Genomic DNA, 16,994 nt, shown 5'->3' with positions numbered 1-16,994 from the left:
CATAAAATGTCATATTGAAGTTAGATCGGAAAACCAAATCGGAGAATCAACATGAGAGAAAGAGAGAAGAACACCTTTATTAATCTGAGAAAAGTTTGTTACAAACACTTAACGTTCTAATCTCTGTTTAGTCAGCTTATATATGCTGATTCAACTTTACAATACTAAACCAATATTAAACCAATCTAAAATGTCAATAACCGGTTACAAACCAAGTACCAGATACTCTAATATGCCCCTCTCAAGTCTATATCTTCCTTAAGTTGGATTTGGAAGATAGAGACTTGACAATGACATTTGTTGAAGCAGAGTATAGAATGGTCCTGGATGAAGAGGCTTAGTAAGGATATCTGCATGTTGGTTTCCAGATGGAACATGTAGAGTCTTGAGTTTTCCAGCTTTAATCTGATCCCGAACTATGTGACAATCGATCTCAATATGCTTAGTCCTTTCATGAAACACTGGATTCATAGCAATGTGCAGAGCCGACTTATTATCACAAAATAACTTCGCTGGACAAGTCATTGTAACATGCAGATCTTTAAGTAACTGTTGTAACCAGATCAGTTCACAAGTAGCATTAGCTAGACTTCGATATTCTGATTCTGTGCTACTTCGACTTGTTACTGTCTGTTTCTTTGACTTCCATGAGATGAGTGAAGTACCAAGATACATGCAATAACCAGAAACTGATCGTCTTGTATCTTTGCAATTTGCCCAATCAGCATCTGCAAAACCATTAAGACATATCTCTGTATTTGCAGAATACATTAGTCCTAAACCCGGATTTCCTTTGAGATACCTCAGAACTTTATGTGCTGCTTGAAGATGCACATCTGTAGGTGCTGAGATAAATTGGCTGAGTTGATGAACCGCAAAAGTGATATCTGGTCTCGTATTAGTCAGATATAACATTCTTCCAATCAGTTCTCTGTAAGCTCTCGGATTAGACAATAGCTCTCCCATATCTTTGGTCAAATGTAGATTAGGATCCATTGGAATAGAACTTGGCTTACATCCTAATAGACCTGCATCTTCCAACAGATTTTGAGTATACAGTAAAACCTCTATAAATTAATACACGATAAATTAATAATCTCTATAAATTAATAAATATCTCCGGTCCCAACTTGAGACCAGTGTAATTTTAGACAAATTTCGATAAAATAATAAGATAATATTTTTTTTGAAAATCCTTTGTAAATATATGGTCCCATCAATGTTATAAATTAATAATTAGGTAAAACTTACAAAATATATGTATATATAGACACATTATTTTTTGTTAGAGTTTATTTCTAATATTCTACTATAAAAAAAAATGTTAGAATTGTCTTTCAAGACATAATAGTTATTATTTTCTTTGTTAATGACTATATAAAATACAAATTATCATGATTAAATCTTATTTTGAAATATTTTTTTGAAAACACTTTCCCAATTAGGATAATCTCTCTATAAATTAATAATTATTAATTTATCGATAAATTAAAACCTCTATAAATTAATAGATTTTCATGGTCCCAACATTATTAATTTATAGAGGTTTTACTGTACTTCCTCTGACAAACTGATATTCCTGCAGAGGATCTGGCTATCTCTAAACCAAGGAAAAACCTTGCTGGTCCTAAATCTTTAATCTTGAATTCAGACCTCAACAATGTTTTCAAAGCTTCCACTGCAGTGTCATTGTTACTGGCAATCATTATATCATCAACGTATACCAATACTGCAACAAAAGCTTGTGAATCAACTTTCACAAACAATGTATTATCAGCATGTGATTGGACAAAGTTAGCTCCCAGTAATACCGACGAAAATCTCTTATACCATTGGCGTGATGCTTGTTTTAGACCATATAGAGATTTCTTTAGACGACATACCGGATTAGGAGGCAAGACTCTGTCCTTTGGCGTGTATCCTTGTGGTAAAGACATAAAAATTTCTTCATCAAGCTCTCTATGAAGAAAAGCATTGGATACATCCATTTGGGTTAAGCTCCATCCTTTTGCAGCAGTTAGAGCTAGTATATATCTTACATTAGTCAGTTTAGCTACAGGTGAAAAAGTGTCAAGATAATCCAGACCTTCTTGCTGAGTAAAACCTTGTGCCACCAATCTTGCCTTATACCTCTCCACTGTTCCATCAGGGTTATATTTAATGGTGAAAACCCATTTACAGCCAACTACATTCTTTCCTTGAGGCAAAGACTCTATATCCCATGTATGATTCAATTCCAATGCAGCAAGTTCCTCATTAGCAGCACCAGTCCACTTTTCAGATTTCATAGCTTGGCTAAATGTTTTTGGTTCTGTTTCAAGACTATAAGAACAGATATATGATGTATAGGAAGGATGTAATTTGTCAAAAGAGACAAAAGAAGTAATCGGATATGGGGTAGTATGAGGTTTCTGGATAGGGGTAGATATTATTTCTGGTGTAGATATAGTAGTATTAGGTGTTGTTGGTGGTAAAGTAGAAAGAAAAGGAACTAATGAACAATGATACTCAGTCAGATAACTAGGAGCTTTTGTCGTTCGTTTAGGCCTAGCTATGTTTACAGTACTAAGACTAGTATCTATTGGTACATGATTAGATGATAAAGGAATGGTACTAGGACTGCTATTTGTGTGTGCAGGACGAGATGCAGATGCAGATGCAGTATTATTAACAGTCCTAAGATCATCTACTGGAAAAGTTTCAACAGAATGTAAAGGAACATGTAAAGGAAGTATAGTATTAGGAAACATATCAACTGATTTATGTAAAAACTCACTTGTTTTAAAAGGAAAATCTTCTTCATGAAATATAACATTGCGAGAAATCAGAATAGATTGAGATTCTAAATCTAAAACCTTATAACCTTTGTATCCAGAAGGATAACCTAAGAAGACACCAGGTTTTGCTCTAGGAGAAAACTTATTTCTATCTTTTGTATATGTAGAAACATAACATAAACAACCAAAATTTTTAAGCAATGAATAATCTGGTAACTTCCCTAAGAGTAATTCAAAAGGTGATTTATCATTCAACAAGGCTGAAGGTAATCTATTAATCAAGAAAACAGCTGTATTCACACAATCACTCCAGTATAACAAAGGTATATTAGACTGATAAAGTAAAGATCTTGCAACATTCAACAAGTGTTGATGCTTCCTTTCTACCACAGAGTTCTGTTGTGGTATATAAGGGCAGGAAAAATAATGCATCATACCAGTCTCCTTAACAAGATCATTAAAAGCTAATTCTGGTGCGTTGTAATTCCTAATTGCCTTAACTATTGAATTATATTGTGTTGAAACCATTTTCAGAAAAGTTGGGAAGATAACAGTAACATCACTTTTATTTCTCATCATATAAACCCAAGTAACTCTAGTACAGTCATCAACAAGTGTAAGAAAGTATCAATATGCACTAAATCAAACGGATGTAAAGCTAAATGATTATGTGAAACATAGGCTAATCTTTTCTGTTTTGCTAATGGACAAATCTTACAATCCGAAACAGCAAAAGATACACTTTTTAAAGAAGGAATATGACTAACAAGTTTATACAAAGCAACTGGTGAGGGATGACCCAAACGTTGATGCCAAAGAACCCCATCAGCAAGCTTAGAATCAGAAACAGAACAGACCACAGGAAGAGATGAAGAGAGGGAGTGATCTTCTTTGTCAAGAATATAGAGGTTGTTGTATAGTTTACCCCTCCCAATCATCAAGCCCCGTGTAAGTTCCTGAATCTAACAACAAGTAATGTAAAAATGAGCTGAACAGTTTAAAGTTTTAACCAAGCAACTCACACTAATCAAATTAAACTTAAAATCTGGAACATGTAAAACATCATACAAAATTAAAACTGATGAAATGCATATTGTGCCTGTGTGTGTGATAGGAACCCTAGTACCATTAGGAAGAGTGACTGTAACATTAGACACTGGTCTCAATTCCCTAAACATATCTAAGTCTGAACAGACATGAATAGAAGCTCCACTATCTATTATCCAAGCATCATGAGGCAAAAATTGTTGTAAAGAAGAGAGTGTATGATTTTGAAAAGTGAGATTATTATTCTCATACTTAAGACTATTAGAAGGAAAAGAAACAGTACCAGATGTTGATGTTTTTGCCATTAAACCATGTTCAGATATAGTGGCTGTACCATGAGTACCAGTAACTGCAGCTATAGGAACATCAGATTCTTGAGATGAAGATTGTATCTGAGAATTAAACTGATGAACCAATTGCTGAATCTGTTGTGATGTTAGATTCTGAAGATTCTGTATTGAACCATCAGTCGCAACATAAGGCATTGATTGAGACTGAGGAGGCAAATACTGAGGTTGTGCAGTCGGAACATAAGTACCAAAATCTGTAACAACTGGTGTAGAATCAGAGTAAACATTGGCAATTGCATTAGCTTTATGCATTGATTCATAAGGATTCATTTGCGCTCTAGGCTGATAAAAAACCATCCGAGGTTGAAACTGAGATACTGGCATTCGAGGTTGCAACTGTTGCATTTGCTGAACCTGTTGCATTTGCTGTCCTGTAGCAGCATTACCTTTAAAACTTGAACCAGAACCCGTCTTGTAACCCGGTGGATAACCATGAAGTTTAAAACACTTCTGTATAGTATGCCCCACTTTCCCACAGTGAGTGCAAACAGGCTTCTGAATTGGGCGATTAGTGTTATATGCAGCAATGTAAGCAGCATTATCCATGTCAGTATCTATTGGTGCTACTGCCTGGAAAGCTACATTATCAACACGAGAGAGTGGCTTAATCGTTGTTTGCCTCTCATCTTGAGTTAATATGTTGAAAGCATCCTCCATTGATGGAATTGGCTTAAGCATAAGGATATGACGCCTTGTCTGATCATAACACTCATTTAATCCCATCAGAAACTTAGTAACTCTACTTCTCTGCTGAAGAACTTCCCATTTTGCAGCAGCTTCACATTCACATCTTCCACAAGTACAAACAGGTAGCTCCACATAGTTCTTATACTCTTCCCATAAGGTAAGCAACTCAGTGTAATAAGTGGAAATATCCATAGAACCCTGTTCAATCTTGCTTAAACGCTGCTCAATAGCAAAAATCCTAGGTGCATCACCTTGCTTAAACCTAGACAAAATGTTATTCCAAATTCCTTCAGCAGTAGGGATAAAGAGTAAACTCTGACCTATCTTCTTCGAAACTGAATTCATCAACCAAGTAGAGACAATATCATTGCAACGTGTCCAAGCTCCATAATCTCTATGATCTTCAGCTGGCTTCACAATCGTGCCATTCACAAACCCAAGTTTATTCCTGACATTCAATGCCATCATAACAGAACGTTTCCAAGAATGAAAATCAGATGCAGTCGTAAGTCTATCAGAAACAAGAATCAAACCAGCATGATCATTGTTATTCAAATAATACGGATTATCAGATTGATCCGCCGGAAACCGTGTTGTTTCACCACTACCAGATTCCCGATTCACCGGAGTCACCATTTGAAAGATTTAATAAAATGAAAATTTCAAGAAAATGTGATGAGCAAAGAATAAATCCCAATCACACAAAGATCAATTGAAGGAAACAAAAAGAAGAAGAAGCACGAAACCAACAAAAATTGCAGTTAACAGCTCCGAAATCGCAGCAATGGCGATACACAAAATCCAGCTGAAAGAAGCGTTTGAACAACTCATTCTCAAAGATGCGGGAACAAGATAACTCCGATAATGGATTAAGAAGCGGAAGATTCAAGCATTGTGCTCTGATACCATATTGAAGTTAGATCGGAAAACCAAATCGGAGAATCAACATGAGAGAAAGAGAGAAGAACACCTTTATTAATCTGAGAAAAGTTTGTTACAAACACTTAACGTTCTAATCTCTGTTTAGTCAATACTAAACCAATATTAAACCAATCTAAAATGTCAATAACCGGTTACAAACCAAGTACCAGATACTCTAATATGTCATATTAATAACCATTTGATTAAAGACATATATTTTGTATATATATCCTCTCGAGTCTCGATCCGATTCCACTAGTACCAAAACCGTTTTCATCACAGATTGTCTGATAATTTTATGTGAAAGGAAACGTGTCAGGACAAGCTGGTTTCACATACGTACGCATTAGGAGTATGTATATATACTAGCACCAAAATGTTACAAATTAAGTAAGTACGTAACTGAGGGATGAAATGTGTATACATATATAGTTAGTCCTTCATACTCATTTTAGTCAGTGGATGTGTACGTGCGTGAGAAGTGAGAAACGTTGGCTGACGTAGCTAGCTAGTGACGGTGGTGGTGATGGTGATCATGGTGATTACGGCAATGGCGATGTGGTGATATATAGTGGCAAAGGCGGCGGTGATGGTTCATCAGTACACAATATATGTTTCATCATGCATGAGCTGACGTGGTGGTGGCGGCAACAACAACAACAACTATACAAATATTAAGTACTTGGAATCGATCGATGTAGAGAGACAGATAAGCTCATAAAAAAAAAACAAGTGTATGTATGTATACGTATTATGAGTTGTGACGTACAACCAATAAAATACCCCACAAGCGTAAAAAGCGCAATTATATAGAGAGAAGAAGACATGAGAGAATCCATTTACGTTTCTTCCTATCAGATCATATGTGTGACCCAAAAACTTTCTCTTATCTTCTAATAAAACCTTTTTCCTTTTGACCAAAAGAAAAATTAAAAATGCGACGTGACTCTTTTTCGATATAGCATCGACATTTCTTTTTATAAATTCGAAACAAAAAGCTTATGGAATTATATATACATGGACGTCTAATTTGATTATACCGACCAAATACAACTCTATATGTTGGCTTATTGGATAGACACATGGACATCGGACATTTGTTTTTTTATCGATTGTTTATAGTTCCAACACTACTTTTTCTCTATATAAATAAATATTAACCAACACAATAATTATAAACGGATCTAGTAACATTTTATATCATTTTCTTTTTGTAGATATTTAAAATAACCAATTTATTGGTGTATGATTTATAATTATAACATATGGAGTGCGATTTTAAAAGCTCTATTTTCGAAACTATTTATTTGGTCCACTAATACCATTTAATTAACACTATAAATGTTTTTTTTTTGTGTGCATATATACAATAATGTTATGGTGTAAAGTTTCGATCATGATTCTTTTATTTAAAAAGCGTCACTACTATTATTAGCATTATTAATTGAAAAAAATGGTGTCACTACTATTATTAGCACTATTAATTAAAAAAAAATTGTGTCACTATGTTATGTTTGTATATAGTTCGTTATTCTTTAGTCGACTTAATTTGTTAGGTTTTCATTCATTAAACAACATATTATTAAGATTTACCGTACAAAAGCAATGAAAGGGTATATATATCATTATTATGAACATTATTAAGTAATGATGAGATGAGACACAACGCAATGCTCAAAATTATTAGGTCGTCGTGACTCGTGAGGGACCATTTTCGCATTCATAACCTCAAAAAGGGCTTTAGGTTTTATTATTACTTCTCTTTATAAATGCCTCAACGTGGCTGCCCTTTCACTTCTCTTCGCCACATATCTTCTCTCACTTATATAATTAAAGTGTGTGTCGTTTGTCCATTAAATACGAGTATGTTAGATTTTTCTTTTTTTTTCTTCTTTTGATTTTCCTTAAATCATAAAAAAATTGGGATTAGGTTCATAACTTTCTTGGTGGATGATGTCTCGATGACCTAAAAATTGGGATTAGGTTCATATCTTCTCTCACTTATATAATTAAATGTGTGTGTGAATTATAAATGATCAAAAAAGAAAAAACTTACGATCTAGTGAGTAGTGATTATGATTATATCCTTATTTTACAATCATTTGAATTCGTTAAGAAAAGAGACTGATGATCAAATAATCTTTTTTTTTTCTCCACAATTATCATAGTCATTAAAATCTTTTATGAAAATGTATTTCACACAACAAAATAAAACCGAACTAGAATGGCAAAGAATCTATGTTAGTATTATCATCTGTTCTGTTATCATATGAATTTAAATTTGACAAAAGTATATATATTTCCGAAAATATGTAATTATATCACGATTAAAAGCATATATACAAAAAAATGTAAACAGGCAAAGACAAATTATTTGAATCGAACCACACTGATCATATTAGTAAACACTTTTTTGTTAGGGTTCAAGTACATACATACATAATAACTACCATAATTACCGTTTAAGGTGCAGATAAAGTATTATCCGAATAACTCGATCTACCCATTAAAAACTAAACTAAAACCCCTTAGTTTAAACCAATAAATTGACCATAATTTAAAACAACTTGACTCTTTAGATTTTACAAAATTAACCAGAATAAACTGAATAACCTGTAACCTAAATTACTCGAACTTCCTATAATTTGGTAATCATTTCGTTCTTTTTTATTCTCGTATGAATATTATCGATTTTGGTTTAAATTCAGATCGTATTTTCAAAAGGGACTTAAAACCTGAATAATCCAAACCACAACCATGACATGAATATCCTAATGGGAAAGCCTAATTGTTGGTAAAATACATTAGTCCAAACCGTTAGCTTAATTTGTTCCTCTATCTCTCTATACTTTTCCCCAAAAATAACAAAAAATAAAAAAATTGTTCTTCTATACAAAAATAGTCATCAGTCCAAAAACGTTAGCTTTCTTCTATCCAAATCACTCTTCACCTATTCGATTGGTTGTAACACTTACACAACAACAACAACAACACACACAAACCAAAAAACCAAAAAAAAACAAAATCAAATTCATTGTTCGTCTCTCGCAGCAGCAACGGTTCTTACGAGAGAGAGAGAGAGAGAGAGAGAGAGAGAGAGAGAGAACTTGCTTCTGTGTTTGTTTCCCAATTTCTTCTCCCTTTTCAAACTTTTCAGTTATCTCAGAATCTTGTTATAAAAAGTTTTGTATCGATTCACTTCAACACTTCACCGAATCTGTAATCTTCCGATTCCAATTTGTTTTCCCCCAATCTATGGTGGAATCAATCTCTTTCTATCTTTTTCGAAACTTTTCTCGGGAAAATTTTGATACTTTCGAGGAAAGTGATGATAAAGCCCGAGTCTTTTGAATAAAAGAAACTGTTTTGGACTTCCCTTACTGTAATTTTTTTCAATGATTCGTTGAATGAGCAGCAGAGCAGCTTTACTAATAAGGGTTTTGTGCTATCTTCATCTCTCTCTCTCTAAGTGATGGGTTGTGCTTATTCCAAAACTTGCATTGGTCAGATTTGCGCCACGAAAGAGAATAGTATCAGGCATACTCATCATCAACAAGCTCCGGCTAGAGTTGGTGCTGGTACGAGAACTCCGAATGCGACTGCGGCGGCGGCGGTTGAGGAGGATAATAATCCGGTGTTTAATTTCTCTTCGGATGCGGTGGATGATGATGAAGATAACCACGAAATCCATCAGCTTAGTTTGAGTAGAGACCAGGAATGGGGGATTACTCGGCTTTCTAGGGTTTCTTCTCAATTTCTACCACCGGATGGGTCAAGGGTTGTCAAGGTTCCGTCTTGCAACTATGAATTGAGATACTCGTTTCTCTCTCAAAGAGGGTATTACCCTGATGCTCTCGATAAGGCTAATCAAGATAGTTTCGCCATTCATACGCCTTTTGGGAGTAACTCGGATGATCACTTTTTTGGGGTTTTTGATGGGCATGGCGAGTTTGGTGCGCAGTGCTCCCAGTTTGTGAAACGGAAGCTGTGTGAGAATCTTCTCAGACATGGTAGGTTCCGTGTAGATCCTGCAGAGGCTTGTAATACGGCCTTCTTGAGCACGAATTCTCAGTTGCATGCTGATGTAGTTGATGATAGTATGAGTGGGACAACTGCGATTACGGTTATGGTTAGAGGAAGGACAATCTATGTGGCTAATGCAGGTGATTCCAGGGCGGTTTTAGCTGAGAAAAGAGATGGTGATCTTGTTGCTGTTGATTTGTCTATTGATCAGACTCCATTTAGACCTGATGAGCTTGAAAGGGTTAAGCTTTGTGGAGCTAGAGTTCTTACTCTTGATCAGATTGAAGGCTTGAAAAACCCTGATGTTCAGTGTTGGGGTACTGAGGAAGATGATGATGGAGACCCTCCGAGACTTTGGATTCCCAATGGAATGTATCCTGGAACTGCTTTTACCAGGAGTATTGGTGATTCTATTGCAGAGACAATTGGTGTTGTTGCTAACCCTGAGATTGCTGTTGTTGAGCTCACACCAGATAATCCTTTCTTTGTGGTTGCTAGTGATGGGGTCTTTGAGTTCATCTCTAGTCAGACTGTGGTTGACATGGTAAGGTATTCTTCCCTCCGCAGTCTTACTCATTATAGATCCCAAAGTAGATGAAGCAAGTCTCACAGAATGTGGACGTTTTTTTTTTCAGGTTGCAAAACATAAGGATCCTCGAGATGCTTGTGCTGCAATTGTTGCTGAATCATATAGGCTATGGCTACAGTATGAAACTCGGACAGATGATATAACCATCATTGTCGTGCACATTAGTGGACTAAAAGATGTAAGCAAAGCTTCTGTTTGTAGGCTGTATATTATATTTTCTTGTCTTTGTTGATGGCTGAGGTTAGATTTTTATTTTTATTAGGATGCTCCTCGGCAATTGTCAAGTACTGGAACTCTATTGCAGCCTCCTACTCCCCAAGTTGTGGAGCTTACAGGTTCGGAATCTCCTTCCACCTTTGGATGGAATTCTAAAAACCAACGTGTGAGGCATGATCTATCTCGAGCCAGAATACGTGCCATTGAGAGTTCACTAGAGAATGGACATGCCTGGGTTCCTCCGTCTCCAGCCCATAGGAAAACCTGGGAAGAAGAAGTAAGAGTAATTGTCAGCTGCACATTTTCTCAACCAATCGGGAATGCCTTGAGTCATTCTTAACTTCAAAGGCTAAAAGATGAGTCTTTTTCCGTGCAGGCACACATTGAGCGGGTGTTGCGTGACCACTTTCTCTTCAGGAAACTCACTGATTCTCAGTGCCAGGTTTTGTTGGATTGTATGCAAAGGCTTGAAGCTAATCCAGGGGATGTTGTTGTGAAACAGGTTGAAGCATATTCCTCCTTGATCACAGATTCTGCAACAAATATCCATCAATTAACATAATATCATGATCTCTCTGGTTTGTTCTCTTGCAGGGTGGTGAAGGGGACTGCTTCTACGTTGTAGGTAGTGGTGAATTTGAGGTCCTGGCAACTCAGGTTTGTTCTATAGCAACTAAATTTGACTTGTGAGCAGGTTTGAGCATTATTATCACTCTGCTTAACTGGGGATGAATATTAGGATGAAAAGAACGGCGAGGTTCCTAGGATCTTGCAGCGTTATACAGCTGAGAAACAATCATCATTCGGTGAACTTGCCTTAATGTGGGTTCTCTGCACTTTTCTTACTTGAAATATTCTTCTCAGGAGCGGAAGTACTCTCTGTCTAATTCAGTTTCTTGCAATATATGATGGTGCCAGGCATAACAAGCCGCTTCAGGCTTCTGTACGCGCTGTAGATCATGGAACATTGTGGGCCTTAAAAAGAGAGGATTTTAGAGGAATTCTGATGTCTGAGTTTTCAAACTTAGCATCCTTGAAGCTTCTTCGTTCTGTCGATCTTCTTTCCCGTCTTACAATTTTGCAACTAAGCCATGTTGCAGAGTCTCTTTCTGAAGCTTGCTTCTCGGATGGACAAACAATAGTTACCAAGGTGAAGTTAGTTTTGCATATTGCAAAAGATAACTAAACTTCTTTACCCAACAGATTCTTACTCATACTTTTCTTTGAATGTATAGGACGAAAAACTTCAGGGCTTGTATGTTATCCAGAAAGGGCTTGTGAGAATTACTTTCGGTACAGAGGTGTTGGAGAGTCAAAATATTTCAAGCCTTAAAACTGAAATCACTAAAGAATATGAGAATGCTGAAATTGGAACAGAAGTCTCCATAGAAAAGCAAGAAGGAAGTTACTTTGGCGAATGGGCTCTCCTTGGCGAACTCAAAGATTCCTTAAGTGTGGTCGCGGTTGGCGATGTGGTCTGTGTGATTTTAACAAAAGAAAATTTTGAGTCAGCGGTGGGCCCTCTGACCAATCTGACAGATGACAGTCACAAGTATGACACCACAGTTTTCTTCATGCTTGATTTTGAGTTTAGGTCCGTAAGTTTCCATTGGTGGAATGATTTCATGTAATGTTTTTTGTTTAGGTCAAGACATTCTTCATTTGATCTGTCTAAGGAACCTGCAAAAGTTACTGATACCACTGCTCTTGCTAAAGCCACCCTTGCAGACCTGGTAAATAATCTTTACTTTACATAAATCATAACCATTTCTTCTCGGTTCACCCTGTTTTGGTTTATCCAGGAATGGACGACATGCTTGAGTTCAACAGACTGCAGTGAAATTGGGCTTGTGCAATTGAAAGATAAAGAAAATTTGCTGAGCTTGAAAAGATTTTCAAAGCAAAAGGTAAAAAAATTAGGTAAAGAGGCACAAGTCTTGAAAGAGCGGAATCTGATGAAGAACGTTATAAAGGCCTCAGCTTTTGTTCCCGAAATCTTGTGCACTTGTGTCGATGAAACATTTGCAGCCATCTTACTGAATGCTACTCTTGCTTGTCCAATATCTTCTCTGCTTCACTCCCCGCTTGACGAGTCATCTGCCCGTTTCATTACCGCCTCACTTGTGTCTGCCTTAGAAGATATACACAAGGTTAAAAACTTTTTGTCTAACTTCTCCACTAATTTCTAAGATTTCGTGGTCTGAAACTCAGTCTTTTTCCTTTTCTTTTGCTTTTGGAATTTCTAGAACGAGATTCTCTTCAGAGGTTCATCCCCCGAGTTACTGATGTTGGATCAATCCGGATATCTACAGGTCTGTGTGTTTGCGTTACATGGCTCTTTCGGTTTCATATAATCTATTATACTTCCACCAGATCATAATTTTAATCTCTTTGTTGTAGGTTGTAGACTTCAGATTCGCCAAGAAACTATCCGGGGAACGAACATTTACAATCTGCGGAAATGCAGATTATTTAGCCCCGGAAATTGTTCAAGGAAAGGGACACGGTTTTGCAGCTGACTGGTATTGATTTTCCTCTTACCCTCATGTATTTCATTTTCGGGATAATATTTGAAGATATGTAACCTTCTCTTGCGCTGATTCAAAAAGGTGGGCTCTTGGAGTTTTAATCTACTATATGCTAGAAGGAGAAATGCCATTTGGGTCATGGAGAGAAAGTGAGCTAGACACGTTTCAGAAGATTGCAAAAGGCCAACTAACTTTTCCTCGAGCACTAAGCTATGAAGCGGAAGATCTCATTGCAAAGGTCTCATTTTTGAGTTTCACATCTATTAAAAATAGAAATCTCTGGTTACAGTTTCTTACCTGTATCTTAAAACCCTTGTGTAGTTGCTTGAAGTTGATGAAAACCTGCGGTTTGGTAGCCAAGGAGGTCCTGAATCAATCAAGAAGCATCCATGGTTCAATGGACTTAAATGGGAAGCTATTAGTAATCGCGAATTTGAAGTTCCTCAAGAGATAATGTCGCGCATCCATCACCATTTGGAGAACGACACGGTTCTCCCTTTAGAAACTGCTCAATCGCTCGACACAACAGATGACAAAGATGCTAGAAATTGGCTAGAAGAATGGTAAGCGACTTCAAACAAAAACCGCAGCTCTTTTTGCCCGCTTCTATTCAATTCAAATTTATGTGCTTGAAAACAGTCATTGATGCTGAAAACAAGGGAGCCTATGGATCTTAAAACCATGATTCATGAGAAAATTTAGGATCCTTTTGGTTGTGGTGTAAATAGGTGTATATGTTAGATAATGGCTGAAGAAGATCTTTCACCAATCACCTCCAAATTCTTTTTGTATTGTCTGACTTCTTTTTCTGATGAGCTCTGACTTTTATAGAAAGAGTTCTATGTTTTGTGCCCGCCTGTAGTCTTAATGATTTTCGAAGATAGATAAGCATTATGCAATGAAGTTAGTAAACCATACAATCCAATACAATTAACTTTGGATCAAACTCCAATTAATTAAGCTCAGATATATCTTAAAAGTTTGGAGTACTTTTTCTGAACTCAGCAATGTGGTTTTTCGTTAATATGAATGCTAAATAAGATTTATATTAGTGCCATTACATAACAATATTGTGTTTTTCCAAACTCTGATCATAAATTTGGGTTTAATTCGAAATGTTGACCGTAAATTTGGAAACATAAACTCGTTTTTTATAATTTGGATCTGATCATAATATTTTAGAGTGGACTTATAACAAAGAAAATGTCATTTACTGGCGGCTAATTAAACAATCTAAGCAAATTTAGTGGTCTACATGTTTTCTTTTTGTTTTAAACTATTACATACAACTTTATTGTAAGTTACAACTTGTAACACTATCATACTTGAAAACCCCTCAAATTCATTTCATCCAACGTGTATCATAAATCACTATTTTGATCTCAAAACGTGGGTAAGGGTATCTGTAAAGTGTTTTTTGCAAGTCGACTACAAAATCACATGTTGCCCTAATCCAAGTGACCGACCAAAAATGGTCTACAAAGAGCATTTGCAAATAGTGAAATTATATCTGGAACCATTACGAGTTTATACATAAAGTCAACCCTAAATCCAAAACTGATTCTAGTTTTAGTAATTCATCAAACTTGTCAAACGGGGAAAACCTATACATTAAGATTTTGGCGAGTCGTGTTTAGTTCATTCCCTTTCTCTCTGCTAACAAACCACTGAGCCGTTCTTCTAGCAATCGGCAACCACAACCGCCGTCTTCTTTCCTCCGTCGTCGCAGGGTAACTCTGCGACGTAGACGCTGTAGCAGCTGTTGAACAGCTGCAGCTTCCTCCAACCACGTTTTCTCTAGTAACAGTCGTGATCTCAGACACCGTTCTTCTAGATGAGTCTTTGTTCTTCCACATTCTCTTCATTTCTGTATCTTCCTTGTCCCGGACGTTACCTCTTTGCACTCGATCCATCGACGTGAATCTCTCGCTTGACATTGAATTCAGCATTTCAGCACTCAAAAACGTCAAATCCGATGAAGTTACATTACTCCAACGGTTCTTAAACACGACGTCTGAAACGACGATCCTGTGATTGAACTTGTGCATAACTTTCTTCTCCTCGATGCCCTCGTTTGCTTGTCTCTCAAGAAACAACGATTTCTTTAGAATGTTCCGGAAACTGCTGAGTCTCGAAGACCCGTCACTATTCCTTTCTTCGCGTTCGATGTAAATCTCCAATCCCGAGTCTTCTTCTCTTGTCTGAGACTGGTTCACGATCCTAAGACTATTGTTGCTATTTCCCAAAACAGAGAGGTCGTCTTCAATATCGACTCTGTTTCTACACAAAGGACACGTGGCGTGCTGCTCAAGCCACTGGTCAATACACCCAATGTGGAAAGCGTGTCTGCATTTAGGCAAAAGCCTAAGAATCTCAACATCTTCGAATTTAGACAAACAAACAGAACACTCGAGCCCTTGTTTTAACCCTTTCAAAGCAGAGAACCTGAAAAAGGGAAGAGACTCGATTGCCGTCTTGTCGAGACCAGAGAATCGAGAGGAACGATTGAAAAGCCCTTGCCAGAGACGTTCATGTCGTCTTCTCTCTACGTCACCGTCTGCCTCTGATCGGAGATCGTTGTAGAAGCATTTGGCATAGACGAGGAGAACAAAGGTGAGAGTAAAGACGATGGAGAAAACTCCGGTGATGATGGCTAAGCTAGGCTTGAAGAGGTCGCTTGTTGCGTACGGATCAAGAGAAGGAGGAGGAGGAGGAGATTGAGCAGAGACATAGTCTAAGCAGATGATTATGATGATGATATACAAGAGAATGGAGAGTTCTTGTGGTGAATTCATCGTTTGAGAAAGTAAGAACAAAAAAGTCGTATTTGTGAATTTGTTGGCGAGAGAGATGTTTTAAAACGCAATAATATATATATATATATATATATATATATATTATCAACGTGACATCACTATTGATCTCATTGAGAGGCATGTATAATTCTGTGAAAGGGAATAAACTATTATGGTGGAATAAGTTAAATTATATGATTTTAACTAGATGTTGACCCGCGGTACACCGCGGGATAATTTTTTTTTTTTTAAATTCATATTTTTAAAAATTTATAGATGTTAGAGTTTATTTAATAATTATTAAGATTGCATAATATCAATCTTTACTAAATTAGTTTAATTATACATGTTTTATATTAGTGTCGGTTAAAAAAGTAGTAAAATGACCCGTATTGAATTGTGAGATTAATAATATTCTTTTTTTTTTGTAATATTAAGTCAAACCCGTTCCATCTTACAACCCGACCCGTCATATAACTTGTTGGAAGCATATTATAGTATTTCTCGTCTTATACCCCATCATGTCATATAATCGCCAAAAAAAAATACATATTTCCCATCTGTCCGTCTTGATTTTACTTCAATAAGTAAAAGAAAAAAATGCTATCAAAACTGAAAAACAAAAATGGATATTCTAAGCTTACACACAAAGATTTGGTTATATATATAGGTAAATGGTGTGGGAAAGTTAAATATTTTAAATAATAAAAATTAACAAAATATTGCATAAAGGATTTGTATTTTCTTATCTTTTAAATATAAATGGAGAAATATAAAATATTGATATGTTTTGTAATTTTTGATTTATTTTTAACATATTTTTACCCAAAATATTGCATAAATTTCAATGTTTCGGTTTTCACTTTCCACAAATTTCGTCAAAGAAATTCTGTACATAATAAATTGAAAAAGGTAAATTTAGAAAATTTTAATAATGTTTTGATCTATTTTTATTATATTAAAACCTAGTAGTTATGGTAGTTACTAAAATATAGAGAAATTAAAAGTTTCAAATTGTTTCTTTTTTTTTGTGGAAAGTTTCAAATTGTTTCTTATATTAA

The 16,994-nt window shown here is 36.0% G+C and overlaps 3 protein-coding genes across 3 annotated transcripts; 1 reads left to right on the top strand and 2 right to left on the bottom strand.

The window, feature by feature from the left end:
* Positions 1-1,532: 1,532 nt before the first annotated feature.
* Positions 1,533-5,497, bottom strand: LOC111831564. Its single transcript, XM_023786197.1, has 4 exons — positions 3,896-5,497; positions 3,496-3,739; positions 3,215-3,277; positions 1,533-3,067 (listed from the first exon to the last, which is right to left on the bottom strand). The coding sequence occupies exons 1-4, from the start codon at positions 5,495-5,497 to the stop codon at positions 1,533-1,535; spliced, it is 3,444 nt and encodes a 1,147-aa protein (XP_023641965.1).
* Positions 5,498-8,748: 3,251 nt separating this feature from the next.
* LOC17892975 (protein phosphatase 2C and cyclic nucleotide-binding/kinase domain-containing protein) lies at positions 8,749-13,993 on the top strand. Its single transcript, XM_006299965.2, has 14 exons — positions 8,749-10,349; positions 10,441-10,572; positions 10,657-10,887; positions 10,987-11,112; positions 11,205-11,267; positions 11,350-11,432; positions 11,529-11,760; positions 11,846-12,162; positions 12,256-12,343; positions 12,413-12,760; positions 12,857-12,922; positions 13,011-13,132; positions 13,220-13,376; positions 13,460-13,993. The coding sequence occupies exons 1-14, from the start codon at positions 9,255-9,257 to the stop codon at positions 13,703-13,705; spliced, it is 3,306 nt and encodes a 1,101-aa protein (XP_006300027.1). The 5' UTR covers positions 8,749-9,254; the 3' UTR covers positions 13,706-13,993.
* A 641-nt stretch (positions 13,994-14,634) lies between these two features.
* On the bottom strand, positions 14,635-15,933 carry LOC17890571 (putative RING-H2 finger protein ATL12). Its single transcript, XM_006299980.2, has one exon. The coding sequence runs from the start codon at positions 15,931-15,933 to the stop codon at positions 14,743-14,745; it is 1,191 nt and encodes a 396-aa protein (XP_006300042.1). The 3' UTR covers positions 14,635-14,742.
* Between the last annotated feature and the right edge of the window lie 1,061 nt (positions 15,934-16,994).

The sequence above is a fragment of the Capsella rubella genome, unplaced genomic scaffold (assembly GCF_000375325.1).
Source record: "Capsella rubella cultivar Monte Gargano unplaced genomic scaffold, Caprub1_0 scaffold_3, whole genome shotgun sequence".
Taxonomy (NCBI): Eukaryota; Viridiplantae; Streptophyta; class Magnoliopsida; order Brassicales; family Brassicaceae; genus Capsella; species Capsella rubella.
Note: the sequence above shows the minus strand (reverse complement) of the source record. Positions and strands in the feature narration are given on the sequence as shown.